The following is a 21104-nucleotide window of genomic DNA, read 5'->3' as shown; positions in this document are numbered from 1 at the left end:
ATGGCACACACAAAAAAATATAAATAAGTAAATTTACCCACACACAAGCTGCCGGCAATTCACAGTTGTTGGTAACATCAATAAACTAAACTTTATAAAAAAAAATAAATAAAATGAAAACCTGAAACAGAACTCAGCTTAGAATTCAATTGACGCTGGCCAACGCGACGTATGCTTAATGTGCGCCTTGCACTCACTTTTAGCCAACCATTCATTAGGGCCAAGAAAATATGAATTTATTGTCATTTGATAATGTTTTACCCACAATGTTGCTAAAGAAATTTAACGCCGGTTGAGGAGAGATTTTTGTGTTTTTTTTTTTTTTTTTTGGAACGGGTTTCGCGTTGCGTTTGATGAATGAGCAGCTAAATCAAAGTTGACAGACGTAAAAATTATTTTCTGCTTGGCACGAGTCAAATTTCTCGATCACAGGTCGTGCCCCGGCCACATATCCAAAATATTTACACACTCTCGCAGTATCGCAGCAATTAATCAAGTGGAAGCAGTTGGCCCAGTTACTCGAAGATTGCGAATGAATGAAAGTGTAGTTAAAGCCCGGAAGTTGCCCAGATGACCGCACCTCAAAGGCAGCGATCAGTTTTTGTGGATTAAAGCGATATGGAGCATATCGCCGGGCCGGGCCTCTGACTGGGCCTGGCATTGAATATAGGGTTTTGCTCTGAAATGTAGCCGCCACCGACACAAAAGATTATGATTATTAAGTAACGTCTGACATAGTTTTTTTTTTTTTTTTTTTTTTTGGAACTAACGTCCCTCGTCTATGAATGAAATTGTGGAGTCACAAATGCATGATAAATCATGCGATGGGACAAACATGCCGACAGCCGTGCATGAGGCAGGGCCAATTATAACCTACCCATGATATGGGGTAAAAGCAGGAGACTGTGCCAGAGAGAGGGAGGGAGATAGAGGGCAGCTACCTACGCACTAATATGTTTAAACATTGCCGCCAATTCCCCAGAGAGCGCCAATTTTCCCAAAAAAAAAACAAGCAGCTCGCTCTTTAGCAGTTTCACGCTACGTTCCTGCAACATTGTCTGCCCCGCGCCCCTCGCCCCTCGCCCCCTCCTTCACCAACATTATTTGTTGTTTGTGCAATCTTGATTTCCTTGGCCTTGTATGATTTGGCATTTTCATAAATTGGCTGCCAGGCAATTGCAATTGGCACTCTTTTGGGCAAGCGCTCCGCAGCATGACGCAGCGCTATTTGGGCGGCGAGACGACTTTGACTTGGACTTGGAAACCCCCGGCCGCAGCTTGAAGGCCTCTTCCTGGACATGGACATGGACATGGCAACCCGCTCAACCCGGCACACTGGACATTTCGTTGAAATGTTGAAATGAAATGATACGCACTTATTAAAAACGAATTAACGCAGCATGCTGCCAACGCCGGCTGCAACGTCAGCTGCGATGCCGACGTCAAAGTCAACGTCAACGCCTACGCAGCAGCTGACGTCGCGTTGTTTGCGGCCATTGCCTTCATTGGTTTCGTTTTCATTGTTCTTGTTCCTTCGTTCCGCGTGCCGCCTGTTCCTTTGGGGCTTTGTAATTGATATTGTTTAATTTTTATGTTTGTTGTTGTTGCTTCTTTTATTCACAACTTTATCAAATCAATAACTCATTAAAGAATTTGTGCAGACATTTTCTAAAGATTGTAAAGAAGTCTTGACGAATCGACATGATGATTTATACATGAAGGAATTTTATAAGAATTTCTGTCAATGCTTGAAGGAAAAGTGAAAACTTGGCATTTTTATTTTGTTAAAAGAAAAAGGAACACTTTTTATATAAAATAAGAATATGTTAAACTTGTTAAAGTTGGTAGGAAAGAGAGAGAGAGAGAGAGAGAGAGAGAGAGAGGGAGAGGGAGAGGGAGAGGGAATGAGAGGCTGAGAGCCTGAGAGCACAAACTAAACATTTGGTCTTTGATAATGGGTATTCTATTCTCATGTGATATTTTTCTCGGTTCTAAAATTGAGTTTCAGAATGTTAAAAAAATCGAATTATTTTGTATTTGGCTAAATATGTAAATATCATTTGTTAAAGTAGTCTACTGTACTGTAAAGATATTCGAGAATAAGATTATCGGTCAAGACGCTGCCAAAAAACATAGTAATAAACTTGCATTAGCTTAAACAACTTGCAAGAGGTTAAAAGCGATTAACTAAAATAGAAATGAATTAGAGCTGACACACAATTCAATTGAAGCGCTTGGATATAAAGTTTTTGGTTCTTTGGCTGATTCAATGTTAATCCTATCAATACAAAAACTTTCTTTATATCATTATTTATTAAAAGTAAAACTGATTAAGTACATTAAAATAAAAAGTAAGTTTACTTAAATAAAAAGTACAACTAGGAAACAGAATGTAAAACTTGTGAACAGCTCTTTTAGGCCTACGAACATTGCGACTCAAAGATGGTAAACTAAATCCCAAGAGAGAGTAATAGAAGAGGGCGGGCGGAGGTGAAACCCTTGCCCGCTCGACCCCTTTCTTTTACCCCTGCGGCTGTCAGCGACCAGTGGACAACATCATTAATCTAGCAGCTGAGAAACGGCAGCACAGCAGTTGGGATTGAAATATTTATATCAAATCGAAAGCTGTCTGTCACAGTGCAATGAAATTTTTATAAATTACAACTTGATGTGCGCTCCGGATATGATTGGTCAAGTTGCGGAGCCAGCGCCAGGACCCTGCAACAGCCATACAGATAGAGACATCAGCCCTGAGCCCGAACCCAAAACTCGATGGCATTGCGAACTGGCCAAATTGAAATTGATGGTGCGAATATAAATTTGATGGGCTGTCGGTTGTCCGTTGGCTCTATTTGTTGCAGTCGTAGGCCCGATTCGAATCGTGAACGTGGACAGCAGGTGTGGCGCGTAAAAAACGGAACAGGAAAAGGATAAAACGGCTGCGGGGTGAGCGGTGGCTGCGGCGGGAAATGTTTAATTAAAGCGTTCGAGGAAAAACTAAATGCGAGCGCGCAATGTTGTCCTTTTTTCGATAGGCAGACGGACAGGCAGTTGTTTTACTTGATTTTGATTAATTATCCTGGACGGGCGCTGTGTAAGTGCAGCTCTTTCATCTGCCCGCTGTCGGTGGCTTCTTCTTCTTTTTCGTGTATATCTACCCTTCGGGCGGTGGCCCGGGGGTTCAAGGTGTTGTCAAAAGTTTTTGGCGCGCTTTTTGGGGTTGTCAACTTATCTGGCGAGATTTATTGAGCCTTCTTCTTGCTGCTTATTATGAAACTAAATTTGAAGTGTATTAATTGTGACTCGTTGCGACTTAATCGGCCTGCCACTGCCCCCAGTCCATGCCCCTTTCCCTGTTCTCAATCATTAATTATGCATCTTCTCATGCTCCCACTCTGCCTCTCTCTATCTTTTGTTTTTTATTTTTGCAGCGAACGGCTCGTATCAGCCGGGCATGGAGCCGAAACGCCAACGCACCGCCTACACACGCCACCAGATACTCGAGCTGGAAAAGGAGTTCCATTACAATCGCTACCTGACCCGACGGCGGCGCATCGAAATTGCCCACACGCTGGTGCTGTCGGAGCGCCAGATCAAGATCTGGTTCCAGAACCGGCGCATGAAGTGGAAGAAGGACAACAAGCTGCCCAACACGAAGAATGTGCGCAAGAAAACGGTCGATGCCAATGGCAATCCAACACCGGTAGCCAAGAAGCCCACAAAGCGCGCCAGTGCCAAGAAGCAGGCCCAGCAGCAACAGCAGCAACAGCAACAACAACAGCAACAGCAGCAGCAACAACAAACGCCGGTGATGAATGAGGTGAGTTCCATTCGCTGCACAGCAATCAACAGGGAAGCGACTGAAGCTACCAATGACACAGGCTGAAAGCAACAGATGCGAGGAATATATGAATAATTCAAAGAGAGCGAGGAGGAGAAACAGAGAGAGAGAGAGAGGGGAAGAGAGAAAGATGGAGGGAAAGAGAATATAGAGAGAGTGAGAGAAGGGGAGAAGGGGAGAGAGAGAGAGGATTATGAGAAATATACAAATAATACTGATCAATATTGGAGAGACGGGGAGAAAAAGAGGGAGAGAACGAGAGAGAGAGAGAGAGGATGGAAGACGGAGAGGGAAAGAGAGTGAGAGTGAGAGAAGGATAATGAGAGAGAGAGAGAGAGAGAGAGAGAGTGATAGATAGGGAAAGGGCCAGTTATGAGGAATATATGAATAATACAGTTCTATATAGGAAAAGATAGAAAACGATAGAGAGTGAGAGAGAGACAGAGTACTAAAACTGATCGGATGGTAAGCAAAACAGTTTCAAACAAATATTTTTCGCGATTTTTCAACACTTGCGGGTGGAATTTCTACAGTGAAAATATCAGCTTCCTAGCTTTGGTTTGGGCTGCGCTTTGATCACCAATCAGTCAGACAATAACTCAGTCAGCCAGTCAGGACAAGCACTATAACATATTGAATGGAAAATATAATATTTATTTGTTGGCTGGCTCGAGGTCCGTGTTTGTTAAAACAAACAATGAAAAACAATTTTATTCAATTCTCTTCCGATATATTTCGGTTGCACATCGGCAAACCGTCTTCAGGGCACTAACACCAAGATACAAAAAACAATTAACAATTATAATACAATAAATTAAACATTATTTCGAACATTTTACATACATTATTTTACACGTCTGCGCTTTTTGACGTGGAGATTGTTACTGAGGTTGTTTGACTGTTTAAGAGGTGTCTGTACAAGTGAGCGCAATTTTCTGTGTCTGTCTTGTAGTTTAGTCGTTTGTAGGTTGGTGTGTTAATTATGTGTAGCATTTCCAATGTGTGTCGCTTGTTATAGTGTTGTTCTTGTTGTAAGATTGTTGTTTCATCAAAATTTGGTGTGTGGTTGCTTCTTATACAATGGGTCATAAGTGCTGTTTTCTGTATATTATTTTGATGTCTTAGTTTGAAGTCCGATTTATGTTGACTAATCCTTGTTTTTAGCTTCGATTTTGTTGTACCTATGTAGACACTATTGCACTTGTTGTTGTTATCCCCGCCACATGGTATTTGGTAAACGACGTTGCTTTTTTCGATCATCGGGATTTTCGACTTTATCTTGTTGAAGAATTTTTGTAATGTATTCGTCGGTTTGTGTGCTACTTTTATATCTTGTTTGTTATAACAGTCTGAGTTTGTGAGGCGTTCTGATAGTCGTGGTACATATATTAGTGATTTGTATATTTTAGCAGGTTCTGTTGGCTTTTTTCTTTCGATTTGTCGTCTTTTTAATAATGTTTTGATTATATTTGGGGGGAAGTCATTTTTGGTCAAAAGTTCTTTGATTTCATGTTCAATTTCTTTGTGGTATATTGTGTCCGATATTTTCATCATTCTATTCATACAGCCTAGTGCTGTATTGATTATCATACTCTTTGGGTGGTTTGAATTGAAGTTGAGTATTCGTCCGGAGGCTATGGGTTTCCTATACCACTTTATTTTGAGTGTGTTGTCCATTCTGCTTACAATAGAGTCTAAAAATGGTAATTTCCCGTCCTTTTCTAATTCCATTGTAAATTTTATCTGTTTGTGGAAGGAATTCAATTCTTTTAGAATATTTTCCACGTCTATTTTGTTCGTTATGGCAAAAAGGTCATCTACATATTTGGTCAAGAGTCTTGGTTTTATTTTTAATTTATCTGTAATCTTGTCCAACAGTTCCTCCATTAATATATCTGCGATTACTGGGGAAGCCGGTGATCCCATTGGCATTCCCTTAAGTTGTGTGTATATTTTGTCTTCGTATTTGAAATATCTGTTTTCCTGTATGCAAAATCTAACTATGTCCATAAATAGTTGTTTCGGTATATTCGTGTGCTCTTCTAATTTGGTCCATTTTTGTCTTATTGTGTCAAGTGCTAATTCTATTGGTATGCTGGGAAATAAGGATACTACGTCAAAAGATACTAATGTTTCCTCTTCTCTAATCTGGGAGTTGTTGACTCTGTCTTTAAAATCTACCGCGTTCTTGATGTTGTACCTAGAGTCCATTGTCAGATTTTTTAATATTTGTATTATATATTTGCACAGCCCGTAAGATGGAGATCCTATGGAAGAACATATTGGTCTCAGTGGAGTTCCTTCCTTGTGTATTTTTGGTAGTCCATATATCCTCGGAGGTACCGCTGTTGTTGTAGTCATCTTATTTCTTTCGTCCTTTGAAATAAGACCCATCTTGAATAATTGTGCTACGAAGGTGTTATTCTTTGTCTGTAGTCTTGATGTCGGATCTAGTCTCAATGTTCTATACGCGCATAAGTCGTCTAAAATATTTGTCATTTTATTTTTATATTCATCCTCATCCATTGCTACGGTTTTGTTGCCCTTATCCGACGATAGAATTTTAATATTTATATTTTCTTTCAGTAATTTTCGTGTCTGTTCCACTGTGTCCAGTATTGCTCGATCCCTACTGTTTTGGTTGTTCTTGGTTTTATGCTCTTTGACTAACAAAGAGAATTTTGTGCGCGCCGACTCTTGTGTTTCCTTTTCTTTTATTGTTTGCACTAGCTCCTCACCGTCTGCGATGTATTTCAAGAGAGGAAAATCTCTCTTGCTGATTGGGAGAGCGAACTTCGGCCCTTTTGCGAGTAACGCTACGACGTTTGGCGGGAATTCTATTTTTGTTTTGTTTACAAACCACTCTCTTTGCGTGTTGTTATCCGCTAAGGCTAGGTTCCGTTGATCTCGTAACTTATCGTGTTTCGTTTCTTGTCTTTTCTTGAGTGTTGTTGTTATTTTGTTTTCTATATTTCTCTCGCTCTCAAAAAACGCTTTTGCGTCATCTGTGGTCATCAGTTGTTCTATGTTTGTTTTTGCTTTTTCCATATGTTTTGTTTGTTCTTGTAATAGGTTGTGTTTGTGTTTTATAAGTAAGTTTAATATTTTGGTATGGTAAAAATGTGTGTGTCTAGTCAATGTTCTTGTTATGTCAGGGTGGGTTTTATTGTCAGTGGTCAGTATGGTCAAATGCTGTGTCAAGTTTTTGATGAAGTTAGGTATTAAATTTGATTTTCTACATTTTAACAAAAATTTTAAACTAGATTTAAGTTTAGTTAATTTTACCAGTGTTAGTTGGAATTTATTAATTGTTCTTTTCGAATCCTTGTATTTAGTTTTTATTTTTGCGTAGCTCATGTTGGTTGCTGTGCATACGGCGTGCCTTCCGTTGATATTTATTGATGGCTCTGGCGACCTTTCCATATTTCAATATTTATTTGTTGGCTGGCTCGAGGTCCGTGTTTGTTAAAACAAACAATGAAAAACAATTTTATTCAATTCTCTTCCGATATATTTCGGTTGCACATCGGCAAACCGTCTTCAGGGCACTAACACCAAGATACAAAAAACAATTAACAATTATAATACAATAAATTAAACATTATTTCGAACATTTTACATACATTATTTTACACGTCTGCGCTTTTTGACGTGGAGATTGTTACTGAGGTTGTTTGACTGTTTAAGAGGTGTCTGTACAAGTGAGCGCAATTTTCTGTGTCTGTCTTGTAGTTTAGTCGTTTGTAGGTTGGTGTGTTAATTATGTGTAGCATTTCCAATGTGTGTCGCTTGTTATAGTGTTGTTCTTGTTGTAAGATTGTTGTTTCATCAAAATTTGGTGTGTGGTTGCTTCTTATACAATGGGTCATAAGTGCTGTTTTCTGTATATTATTTTGATGTCTTAGTTTGAAGTCCGATTTATGTTGACTAATCCTTGTTTTTAGCTTCGATTTTGTTGTACCTATGTAGACACTATTGCACTTGTTGTTGTTATCCCCGCCACATGGTATTTGGTAAACGACGTTGCTTTTTTCGATCATCGGGATTTTCGACTTTATCTTGTTGAAGAATTTTTGTAATGTATTCGTCGGTTTGTGTGCTACTTTTATATCTTGTTTGTTATAACAGTCTGAGTTTGTGAGGCGTTCTGATAGTCGTGGTACATATATTAGTGATTTGTATATTTTAGCAGGTTCTGTTGGCTTTTTTCTTTCGATTTGTCGTCTTTTTAATAATGTTTTGATTATATTTGGGGGGAAGTCATTTTTGGTCAAAAGTTCTTTGATTTCATGTTCAATTTCTTTGTGGTATATTGTGTCCGATATTTTCATCATTCTATTCATACAGCCTAGTGCTGTATTGATTATCATACTCTTTGGGTGGTTTGAATTGAAGTTGAGTATTCGTCCGGAGGCTATGGGTTTCCTATACCACTTTATTTTGAGTGTGTTGTCCATTCTGCTTACAATAGAGTCTAAAAATGGTAATTTCCCGTCCTTTTCTAATTCCATTGTAAATTTTATCTGTTTGTGGAAGGAATTCAATTCTTTTAGAATATTTTCCACGTCTATTTTGTTCGTTATGGCAAAAAGGTCATCTACATATTTGGTCAAGAGTCTTGGTTTTATTTTTAATTTATCTGTAATCTTGTCCAACAGTTCCTCCATTAATATATCTGCGATTACTGGGGAAGCCGGTGATCCCATTGGCATTCCCTTAAGTTGTGTGTATATTTTGTCTTCGTATTTGAAATATCTGTTTTCCTGTATGCAAAATCTAACTATGTCCATAAATAGTTGTTTCGGTATATTCGTGTGCTCTTCTAATTTGGTCCATTTTTGTCTTATTGTGTCAAGTGCTAATTCTATTGGTATGCTGGGAAATAAGGATACTACGTCAAAAGATACTAATGTTTCCTCTTCTCTAATCTGGGAGTTGTTGACTCTGTCTTTAAAATCTACCGCGTTCTTGATGTTGTACCTAGAGTCCATTGTCAGATTTTTTAATATTTGTATTATATATTTGCACAGCCCGTAAGATGGAGATCCTATGGAAGAACATATTGGTCTCAGTGGAGTTCCTTCCTTGTGTATTTTTGGTAGTCCATATATCCTCGGAGGTACCGCTGTTGTTGTAGTCATCTTATTTCTTTCGTCCTTTGAAATAAGACCCATCTTGAATAATTGTGCTACGAAGGTGTTATTCTTTGTCTGTAGTCTTGATGTCGGATCTAGTCTCAATGTTCTATACGCGCATAAGTCGTCTAAAATATTTGTCATTTTATTTTTATATTCATCCTCATCCATTGCTACGGTTTTGTTGCCCTTATCCGACGATAGAATTTTAATATTTATATTTTCTTTCAGTAATTTTCGTGTCTGTTCCACTGTGTCCAGTATTGCTCGATCCCTACTGTTTTGGTTGTTCTTGGTTTTATGCTCTTTGACTAACAAAGAGAATTTTGTGCGCGCCGACTCTTGTGTTTCCTTTTCTTTTATTGTTTGCACTAGCTCCTCACCGTCTGCGATGTATTTCAAGAGAGGAAAATCTCTCTTGCTGATTGGGAGAGCGAACTTCGGCCCTTTTGCGAGTAACGCTACGACGTTTGGCGGGAATTCTATTTTTGTTTTGTTTACAAACCACTCTCTTTGCGTGTTGTTATCCGCTAAGGCTAGGTTCCGTTGATCTCGTAACTTATCGTGTTTCGTTTCTTGTCTTTTCTTGAGTGTTGTTGTTATTTTGTTTTCTATATTTCTCTCGCTCTCAAAAAACGCTTTTGCGTCATCTGTGGTCATCAGTTGTTCTATGTTTGTTTTTGCTTTTTCCATATGTTTTGTTTGTTCTTGTAATAGGTTGTGTTTGTGTTTTATAAGTAAGTTTAATATTTTGGTATGGTAAAAATGTGTGTGTCTAGTCAATGTTCTTGTTATGTCAGGGTGGGTTTTATTGTCAGTGGTCAGTATGGTCAAATGCTGTGTCAAGTTTTTGATGAAGTTAGGTATTAAATTTGATTTTCTACATTTTAACAAAAATTTTAAACTAGATTTAAGTTTAGTTAATTTTACCAGTGTTAGTTGGAATTTATTAATTGTTCTTTTCGAATCCTTGTATTTAGTTTTTATTTTTGCGTAGCTCATGTTGGTTGCTGTGCATACGGCGTGCCTTCCGTTGATATTTAATGTCAAGAAGAGACAAGAAACGAAACACGATAAGTTACGAGATCAACGGAACCTAGCCTTAGCGGATAACAACACGCAAAGAGAGTGGTTTGTAAACAAAACAAAAATAGAATTCCCGCCAAACGTCGTAGCGTTACTCGCAAAAGGGCCGAAGTTCGCTCTCCCAATCAGCAAGAGAGATTTTCCTCTCTTGAAATACATCGCAGACGGTGAGGAGCTAGTGCAAACAATAAAAGAAAAGGAAACACAAGAGTCGGCGCGCACAAAATTCTCTTTGTTAGTCAAAGAGCATAAAACCAAGAACAACCAAAACAGTAGGGATCGAGCAATACTGGACACAGTGGAACAGACACGAAAATTACTGAAAGAAAATATAAATATTAAAATTCTATCGTCGGATAAGGGCAACAAAACCGTAGCAATGGATGAGGATGAATATAAAAATAAAATGACAAATATTTTAGACGACTTATGCGCGTATAGAACATTGAGACTAGATCCGACATCAAGACTACAGACAAAGAATAACACCTTCGTAGCACAATTATTCAAGATGGGTCTTATTTCAAAGGACGAAAGAAATAAGATGACTACAACAACAGCGGTACCTCCGAGGATATATGGACTACCAAAAATACACAAGGAAGGAACTCCACTGAGACCAATATGTTCTTCCATAGGATCTCCATCTTACGGGCTGTGCAAATATATAATACAAATATTAAAAAATCTGACAATGGACTCTAGGTACAACATCAAGAACGCGGTAGATTTTAAAGACAGAGTCAACAACTCCCAGATTAGAGAAGAGGAAACATTAGTATCTTTTGACGTAGTATCCTTATTTCCCAGCATACCAATAGAATTAGCACTTGACACAATAAGACAAAAATGGACCAAATTAGAAGAGCACACGAATATACCGAAACAACTATTTATGGACATAGTTAGATTTTGCATACAGGAAAACAGATATTTCAAATACGAAGACAAAATATACACACAACTTAAGGGAATGCCAATGGGATCACCGGCTTCCCCAGTAATCGCAGATATATTAATGGAGGAACTGTTGGACAAGATTACAGATAAATTAAAAATAAAACCAAGACTCTTGACCAAATATGTAGATGACCTTTTTGCCATAACGAACAAAATAGACGTGGAAAATATTCTAAAAGAATTGAATTCCTTCCACAAACAGATAAAATTTACAATGGAATTAGAAAAGGACGGGAAATTACCATTTTTAGACTCTATTGTAAGCAGAATGGACAACACACTCAAAATAAAGTGGTATAGGAAACCCATAGCCTCCGGACGAATACTCAACTTCAATTCAAACCACCCAAAGAGTATGATAATCAATACAGCACTAGGCTGTATGAATAGAATGATGAAAATATCGGACACAATATACCACAAAGAAATTGAACATGAAATCAAAGAACTTTTGACCAAAAATGACTTCCCCCCAAATATAATCAAAACATTATTAAAAAGACGACAAATCGAAAGAAAAAAGCCAACAGAACCTGCTAAAATATACAAATCACTAATATATGTACCACGACTATCAGAACGCCTCACAAACTCAGACTGTTATAACAAACAAGATATAAAAGTAGCACACAAACCGACGAATACATTACAAAAATTCTTCAACAAGATAAAGTCGAAAATCCCGATGATCGAAAAAAGCAACGTCGTTTACCAAATACCATGTGGCGGGGATAACAACAACAAGTGCAATAGTGTCTACATAGGTACAACAAAATCGAAGCTAAAAACAAGGATTAGTCAACATAAATCGGACTTCAAACTAAGACATCAAAATAATATACAGAAAACAGCACTTATGACCCATTGTATAAGAAGCAACCACACACCAAATTTTGATGAAACAACAATCTTACAACAAGAACAACACTATAACAAGCGACACACATTGGAAATGCTACACATAATTAACACACCAACCTACAAACGACTAAACTACAAGACAGACACAGAAAATTGCGCTCACTTGTACAGACACCTCTTAAACAGTCAAACAACCTCAGTAACAATCTCCACGTCAAAAAGCGCAGACGTGTAAAATAATGTATGTAAAATGTTCGAAATAATGTTTAATTTATTGTATTATAATTGTTAATTGTTTTTTGTATCTTGGTGTTAGTGCCCTGAAGACGGTTTGCCGATGTGCAACCGAAATATATCGGAAGAGAATTGAATAAAATTGTTTTTCATTGTTTGTTTTAACAAACACGGACCTCGAGCCAGCCAACAAATAAATATTGAAATATGGAAAGGTCGCCAGAGCCATCAATAAATATCAACGGAAGGCACGCCGTATGCACAGCAACCAACATGAGCTACGCAAAAATAAAAACTAAATACAAGGATTCGAAAAGAACAATTAATAAATTCCAACTAACACTGGTAAAATTAACTAAACTTAAATCTAGTTTAAAATTTTTGTTAAAATGTAGAAAATCAAATTTAATACCTAACTTCATCAAAAACTTGACACAGCATTTGACCATACTGACCACTGACAATAAAACCCACCCTGACATAACAAGAACATTGACTAGACACACACATTTTTACCATACCAAAATATTAAACTTACTTATAAAACACAAACACAACCTATTACAAGAACAAACAAAACATATGGAAAAAGCAAAAACAAACATAGAACAACTGATGACCACAGATGACGCAAAAGCGTTTTTTGAGAGCGAGAGAAATATAGAAAACAAAATAACAACAACACTCAAGAAAAGACAAGAAACGAAACACGATAAGTTACGAGATCAACGGAACCTAGCCTTAGCGGATAACAACACGCAAAGAGAGTGGTTTGTAAACAAAACAAAAATAGAATTCCCGCCAAACGTCGTAGCGTTACTCGCAAAAGGGCCGAAGTTCGCTCTCCCAATCAGCAAGAGAGATTTTCCTCTCTTGAAATACATCGCAGACGGTGAGGAGCTAGTGCAAACAATAAAAGAAAAGGAAACACAAGAGTCGGCGCGCACAAAATTCTCTTTGTTAGTCAAAGAGCATAAAACCAAGAACAACCAAAACAGTAGGGATCGAGCAATACTGGACACAGTGGAACAGACACGAAAATTACTGAAAGAAAATATAAATATTAAAATTCTATCGTCGGATAAGGGCAACAAAACCGTAGCAATGGATGAGGATGAATATAAAAATAAAATGACAAATATTTTAGACGACTTATGCGCGTATAGAACATTGAGACTAGATCCGACATCAAGACTACAGACAAAGAATAACACCTTCGTAGCACAATTATTCAAGATGGGTCTTATTTCAAAGGACGAAAGAAATAAGATGACTACAACAACAGCGGTACCTCCGAGGATATATGGACTACCAAAAATACACAAGGAAGGAACTCCACTGAGACCAATATGTTCTTCCATAGGATCTCCATCTTACGGGCTGTGCAAATATATAATACAAATATTAAAAAATCTGACAATGGACTCTAGGTACAACATCAAGAACGCGGTAGATTTTAAAGACAGAGTCAACAACTCCCAGATTAGAGAAGAGGAAACATTAGTATCTTTTGACGTAGTATCCTTATTTCCCAGCATACCAATAGAATTAGCACTTGACACAATAAGACAAAAATGGACCAAATTAGAAGAGCACACGAATATACCGAAACAACTATTTATGGACATAGTTAGATTTTGCATACAGGAAAACAGATATTTCAAATACGAAGACAAAATATACACACAACTTAAGGGAATGCCAATGGGATCACCGGCTTCCCCAGTAATCGCAGATATATTAATGGAGGAACTGTTGGACAAGATTACAGATAAATTAAAAATAAAACCAAGACTCTTGACCAAATATGTAGATGACCTTTTTGCCATAACGAACAAAATAGACGTGGAAAATATTCTAAAAGAATTGAATTCCTTCCACAAACAGATAAAATTTACAATGGAATTAGAAAAGGACGGGAAATTACCATTTTTAGACTCTATTGTAAGCAGAATGGACAACACACTCAAAATAAAGTGGTATAGGAAACCCATAGCCTCCGGACGAATACTCAACTTCAATTCAAACCACCCAAAGAGTATGATAATCAATACAGCACTAGGCTGTATGAATAGAATGATGAAAATATCGGACACAATATACCACAAAGAAATTGAACATGAAATCAAAGAACTTTTGACCAAAAATGACTTCCCCCCAAATATAATCAAAACATTATTAAAAAGACGACAAATCGAAAGAAAAAAGCCAACAGAACCTGCTAAAATATACAAATCACTAATATATGTACCACGACTATCAGAACGCCTCACAAACTCAGACTGTTATAACAAACAAGATATAAAAGTAGCACACAAACCGACGAATACATTACAAAAATTCTTCAACAAGATAAAGTCGAAAATCCCGATGATCGAAAAAAGCAACGTCGTTTACCAAATACCATGTGGCGGGGATAACAACAACAAGTGCAATAGTGTCTACATAGGTACAACAAAATCGAAGCTAAAAACAAGGATTAGTCAACATAAATCGGACTTCAAACTAAGACATCAAAATAATATACAGAAAACAGCACTTATGACCCATTGTATAAGAAGCAACCACACACCAAATTTTGATGAAACAACAATCTTACAACAAGAACAACACTATAACAAGCGACACACATTGGAAATGCTACACATAATTAACACACCAACCTACAAACGACTAAACTACAAGACAGACACAGAAAATTGCGCTCACTTGTACAGACACCTCTTAAACAGTCAAACAACCTCAGTAACAATCTCCACGTCAAAAAGCGCAGACGTGTAAAATAATGTATGTAAAATGTTCGAAATAATGTTTAATTTATTGTATTATAATTGTTAATTGTTTTTTGTATCTTGGTGTTAGTGCCCTGAAGACGGTTTGCCGATGTGCAACCGAAATATATCGGAAGAGAATTGAATAAAATTGTTTTTCATTGTTTGTTTTAACAAACACGGACCTCGAGCCAGCCAACAAATAAATATTGAAATATGGAAAGGTCGCCAGAGCCATCAATAAATATCAACGGAAGGCACGCCGTATGCACAGCAACCAACATGAGCTACGCAAAAATAAAAACTAAATACAAGGATTCGAAAAGAACAATTAATAAATTCCAACTAACACTGGTAAAATTAACTAAACTTAAATCTAGTTTAAAATTTTTGTTAAAATGTAGAAAATCAAATTTAATACCTAACTTCATCAAAAACTTGACACAGCATTTGACCATACTGACCACTGACAATAAAACCCACCCTGACATAACAAGAACATTGACTAGACACACACATTTTTACCATACCAAAATATTAAACTTACTTATAAAACACAAACACAACCTATTACAAGAACAAACAAAACATATGGAAAAAGCAAAAACAAACATAGAACAACTGATGACCACAGATGACGCAAAAGCGTTTTTTGAGAGCGAGAGAAATATAGAAAACAAAATAACAACAACACTCAAGAAAAGACAAGAAACGAAACACGATAAGTTACGAGATCAACGGAACCTAGCCTTAGCGGATAACAACACGCAAAGAGAGTGGTTTGTAAACAAAACAAAAATAGAATTCCCGCCAAACGTCGTAGCGTTACTCGCAAAAGGGCCGAAGTTCGCTCTCCCAATCAGCAAGAGAGATTTTCCTCTCTTGAAATACATCGCAGACGGTGAGGAGCTAGTGCAAACAATAAAAGAAAAGGAAACACAAGAGTCGGCGCGCACAAAATTCTCTTTGTTAGTCAAAGAGCATAAAACCAAGAACAACCAAAACAGTAGGGATCGAGCAATACTGGACACAGTGGAACAGACACGAAAATTACTGAAAGAAAATATAAATATTAAAATTCTATCGTCGGATAAGGGCAACAAAACCGTAGCAATGGATGAGGATGAATATAAAAATAAAATGACAAATATTTTAGACGACTTATGCGCGTATAGAACATTGAGACTAGATCCGACATCAAGACTACAGACAAAGAATAACACCTTCGTAGCACAATTATTCAAGATGGGTCTTATTTCAAAGGACGAAAGAAATAAGATGACTACAACAACAGCGGTACCTCCGAGGATATATGGACTACCAAAAATACACAAGGAAGGAACTCCACTGAGACCAATATGTTCTTCCATAGGATCTCCATCTTACGGGCTGTGCAAATATATAATACAAATATTAAAAAATCTGACAATGGACTCTAGGTACAACATCAAGAACGCGGTAGATTTTAAAGACAGAGTCAACAACTCCCAGATTAGAGAAGAGGAAACATTAGTATCTTTTGACGTAGTATCCTTATTTCCCAGCATACCAATAGAATTAGCACTTGACACAATAAGACAAAAATGGACCAAATTAGAAGAGCACACGAATATACCGAAACAACTATTTATGGACATAGTTAGATTTTGCATACAGGAAAACAGATATTTCAAATACGAAGACAAAATATACACACAACTTAAGGGAATGCCAATGGGATCACCGGCTTCCCCAGTAATCGCAGATATATTAATGGAGGAACTGTTGGACAAGATTACAGATAAATTAAAAATAAAACCAAGACTCTTGACCAAATATGTAGATGACCTTTTTGCCATAACGAACAAAATAGACGTGGAAAATATTCTAAAAGAATTGAATTCCTTCCACAAACAGATAAAATTTACAATGGAATTAGAAAAGGACGGGAAATTACCATTTTTAGACTCTATTGTAAGCAGAATGGACAACACACTCAAAATAAAGTGGTATAGGAAACCCATAGCCTCCGGACGAATACTCAACTTCAATTCAAACCACCCAAAGAGTATGATAATCAATACAGCACTAGGCTGTATGAATAGAATGATGAAAATATCGGACACAATATACCACAAAGAAATTGAACATGAAATCAAAGAACTTTTGACCAAAAATGACTTCCCCCCAAATATAATCAAAACATTATTAAAAAGACGACAAATCGAAAGAAAAAAGCCAACAGAACCTGCTAAAATATACAAATCACTAATATATGTACCACGACTATCAGAACGCCTCACAAACTCAGACTGTTATAACAAACAAGATATAAAAGTAGCACACAAACCGACGAATACATTACAAAAATTCTTCAACAAGATAAAGTCGAAAATCCCGATGATCGAAAAAAGCAACGTCGTTTACCAAATACCATGTGGCGGGGATAACAACAACAAGTGCAATAGTGTCTACATAGGTACAACAAAATCGAAGCTAAAAACAAGGATTAGTCAACATAAATCGGACTTCAAACTAAGACATCAAAATAATATACAGAAAACAGCACTTATGACCCATTGTATAAGAAGCAACCACACACCAAATTTTGATGAAACAACAATCTTACAACAAGAACAACACTATAACAAGCGACACACATTGGAAATGCTACACATAATTAACACACCAACCTACAAACGACTAAACTACAAGACAGACACAGAAAATTGCGCTCACTTGTACAGACACCTCTTAAACAGTCAAACAACCTCAGTAACAATCTCCACGTCAAAAAGCGCAGACGTGTAAAATAATGTATGTAAAATGTTCGAAATAATGTTTAATTTATTGTATTATAATTGTTAATTGTTTTTTGTATCTTGGTGTTAGTGCCCTGAAGACGGTTTGCCGATGTGCAACCGAAATATATCGGAAGAGAATTGAATAAAATTGTTTTTCATTGTTTGTTTTAACAAACACGGACCTCGAGCCAGCCAACAAATAAATATTGAAATATGGAAAGGTCGCCAGAGCCATCAGGAAAATATAATATTTAAATAATAGTAATATAACCAAGATACTGAATATGACTTTTAACAAGATTTCTCTTTACATCTTTACACGGAAAGGGGTTATAGAATGAACCAGGCAATTAAAAAAAAAAAACCATAGTAAACTTACAATAACAAAATATAAAAAAATAATTGGATATTATACAAACTAAATAGATTTAAATAAGCTTGCGACAGGCGTGAAGTGTAACCAAATTCGTTTAGACATCGACATCCGTATATTGAAATTTCGTATTAAAAGCGATTCTCTTAAGTCATATGCCTTCTAACAATCCACAAGATGAAACTCTTCATACCGCTCATCGCACTTCATGTAATTGCAGGCCCTCCACTAATTATAGGCAAAAATCAAATCCATTAAAGGAAAATGTAAATAAAGTTTTGTCACGTTTTGCAAAAGACTTTAATTTTATTCAATTAGGTTTATATCGGGTCGAAGTTCAAGTGATTTAAAGTGCTCCGAACGGGAGGGCTCTACTAAGAAGTACCCTGCAGTGACAAGCATTCGAATTTCCGTCTTCCTTTCTTGAATATGAAATTTTCATGAAATATTTATGGCATCCAAATGTGTGTAAATCTACCCTAAAGGGTATAAAATATTTCGTATCTACAAACTAAACTAATTGCGAGGCCTAATTGAGGAATTAAAAAAAAAAGTGTTACTAAATGACCGATTGCTTAATTTATTTAAGTTTTGGTTTATTTTTTAATATATATCTATTATCTAACACTGACCCTTAGCTTTTAACGACCTCTTTGTCATTGGATATTATTGATCAATTTCTAATTTCTCTTTTCGATTGTAGTGCATACGCTCCGATAGCCTAGAGAGCATTGGCGATGTCAGCTCCTCATTGGGCAATCCGCCGTATATTCCCGCCGCCACGGAGGCGGCGAATCTAACGTCATGTGGTAATGCGAGCAATGGCAATGCCTACGCTGGATCTCAGCAGCATCAGGTGCATCTCAGCAACAACAACAATAATAATAACAATAACAACAACAGCAGCAACCTCAACAACAATCAAATGCACTCGGGTCTGCACCATCATCAACAACAACAACAACAGCAATCCGATCTCATGACCAATCTGCAGCAGCACATCAAACAGGATTATGATCTGACGGCGCTTTAGGAGAACCCACACACGCCCCCAGCTCAACCATGTACAATGAGTCCTTCAGTTAGCCCCGCAATACTTTCCGGCACCCACTTCCTAAGTCTTAAGTCTCAATCGTAGCGAAATCCCCCTTTTTTATACACCCGGCGATACCACAAGGTCACCGGGCAAATTCGGAGTATACAGTGAAAAATATTACTTAGTTAAGCCCAAAACCAACGACCACTGGGCAACAACTTAGGCTTATGTAACGTCCTCCTCCCCATTCTACCTTAATATAAAAGGAGAACATTGTAAATTAGTGCTACTTAATTAGAGGTACGTTTTGTATAAAGCATAGCAAATTATTTGTAAGCAGAAGCCCAATTTGTCATAGTTGTAAGTGGAATAATAGTTTAAAGAAATGTATGATTAAATGTATAATTATTATTATTATTATTATCATTATTATTATTGTATCTAACTAGTTGCATCTGTTGTGCGTAGATATATGTAAGTTCGTGCGTATATTTTATGGATACAACAACAAACAAACATTTATAAGTACATAAATATACCTAGACAATATAAAAACCAAATAAACCGAACAAATTTTACTTGGAGTTTACAAATGGGTTGTACAATTGTATGTTTGTTTTTTTTTCAATGTAACTTAAAGTAGCCCGTAAAAAATAATAAAAAGTGAAAAGAATACAATTTCATATAAATTGTAGTCATTTTTAGTTAAAGCCAGATGAGACCCCTTACACATAGGGATCTTGCATCAATAAAAAGTTTACTAAGTACTAAGTACTTTTTTTTAATGAAATTAAATAAATTATTATATAATACAATAATAAGTTTTGGTTTACACTGGCGTGAAGTGTGACCAAATTCATTTAGACATCGACATCCGGATATTGAAATTTCGTAAACACGAGATCACAATTTAGCTAAAACAGAGTTATATGATCAGACGTGCTCGACTAATAAGTAGCCCATAAGCATTCGAATTTTCTTCTACACTGTGCCTCTTTCTGCTTCGGCCCCACTCTATGGGAAATGTGATCTTGAATAACTCGGGTAATTTTTGTCCAATCTGTATACAAATTTCAGGGCACAGATATGGCATTCGAATGTGTTTAAATGTTAATGCTTAAAGCTATACATTGAAAAAAGTCTATTAAACAGAGTATTTATTTCATTCATATGTTGACAACTTAATGCTTTATCTTACCGACTCGAGGTTCCTCCAATTAACCATATATTAGTTCTCAAATAGATAGAAATAAAAAGGTTTTTCTTTGAGAATATTCTAAAAAGTTTCAGCCAAAATAGCTTTAAGAAATATTCAACACAGGATGCGAGCTGCAGACTCGTATTTAACGCTGATTCATCGTTCATTGTCATCTAATTAGGACAAATTTAAACATCATGGCCCCGCGCTGCTGGGCATGTGGGGCTGCCAGACGGGACCATCCTGCGGGCGGCCTTTGTTGCGCTGCCCCGAAGAATTCAACAAGCCTTTGTTGGCAATCAGCGTCGCTCACGTGGAATGGCAGGGGGACGCGGACGACGCGGCGACGAGCTGGGGCTCAGGCTCAATGAGGCGCGAGATGCGCTGGCAGCGATAGTTGGCAAATGCTAACAAGAGTTCTTAATTAAACATCGATTCGCAATGATTGATCACAGCCCATTGGCACCTGTTGGCTTCTGGAAATATGTTAAACAAGGCATCATCTTTCAAAGTGGCAGCCCAGCCAGCCACCAACTCGATCCCCGAGAGAGCGCGAGCGAAAGAGTGTCATAAACTGGTCTTAGCCAGCTTCACGTCTGCGTCATGCGCAACTTCCCTGAAACGGAGCTGGGCTCCTATTGCAAATTGTCGCTGCTCAGTCAGGCAGACATCGCGTTGACAGTGTGTCCAAAAAGCCCAAAAGGTAAGCAGCACATGTGCGACAAGCTCGAGCTGGAGCTGGCCCAGGCACAGGCACGGGCAGAAGCTCGCCACAATCAATCTCCTTTGCCTGACAGTCAGATTGTCTTGCAGGAACATGAAAATA

General features: G+C 37.3%; 3 protein-coding genes across 7 annotated transcripts in view; 2 read left to right on the top strand and 1 right to left on the bottom strand.

The window, feature by feature from the left end:
• Positions 1-19664, top strand: part of Dfd (homeotic protein deformed) — a 28632-nt gene extending 8968 nt beyond the window's left edge. Inside the window, exons 4-5 of one of the 5 annotated variants that reach the window (XM_032434429.2) lie at positions 3432-3820; positions 18748-19664. In XM_032434429.2, coding sequence (XP_032290320.1) covers positions 3432-3820; positions 18748-19077 — 719 coding nt within the window. In that variant the 3' untranslated portion in view covers positions 19078-19664. Of the gene's footprint in view, positions 1-3431; positions 3821-9963; positions 12125-12199; positions 12285-15104; positions 17685-17759; positions 18195-18747 lie in introns of those variants that run through there. The other 4 variants (XM_070206976.1, XM_070206975.1, XM_070206973.1 and 1 more) reach the window with 4 other exon arrangements.
• LOC138910901 (uncharacterized) lies at positions 4532-8057 on the bottom strand. Its single transcript, XM_070206977.1, has 2 exons — positions 7465-8057; positions 4532-7389 (listed from the first exon to the last, which is right to left on the bottom strand). Exon 2 carries the CDS (start codon positions 7262-7264, stop codon positions 4691-4693), a length of 2574 nt encoding a protein of 857 aa, XP_070063078.1. The 5' UTR covers positions 7265-7389; positions 7465-8057; the 3' UTR covers positions 4532-4690.
• On the top strand, positions 12325-15063 carry LOC138910902 (uncharacterized). Its single transcript, XM_070206978.1, has 2 exons — positions 12325-14904; positions 14980-15063. The coding sequence occupies exon 1, from the start codon at positions 12325-12327 to the stop codon at positions 14896-14898; it is 2574 nt and encodes an 857-aa protein (XP_070063079.1). The 3' UTR covers positions 14899-14904; positions 14980-15063.
• Positions 19665-21104: the final 1440 nt, after the last annotated feature.

The sequence above is a fragment of the Drosophila virilis genome, chromosome 2 (genome assembly GCF_030788295.1).
Source record: "Drosophila virilis strain 15010-1051.87 chromosome 2, Dvir_AGI_RSII-ME, whole genome shotgun sequence".
In the NCBI taxonomy this organism is placed as follows: domain Eukaryota; kingdom Metazoa; phylum Arthropoda; class Insecta; order Diptera; family Drosophilidae; genus Drosophila; species Drosophila virilis.
Note: the sequence above shows the minus strand (reverse complement) of the source record. Positions and strands in the feature narration are given on the sequence as shown.

Coding starts and splice junctions, on each gene's coding strand:
- LOC138910901 (XM_070206977.1), bottom strand. CDS start 7,264: ATGGAAAGGTCGCCAGAGCCATCAATAAATATCAACGGAAGGCACGCC.
- LOC138910902 (XM_070206978.1), top strand. CDS start 12,325: ATGGAAAGGTCGCCAGAGCCATCAATAAATATCAACGGAAGGCACGCC.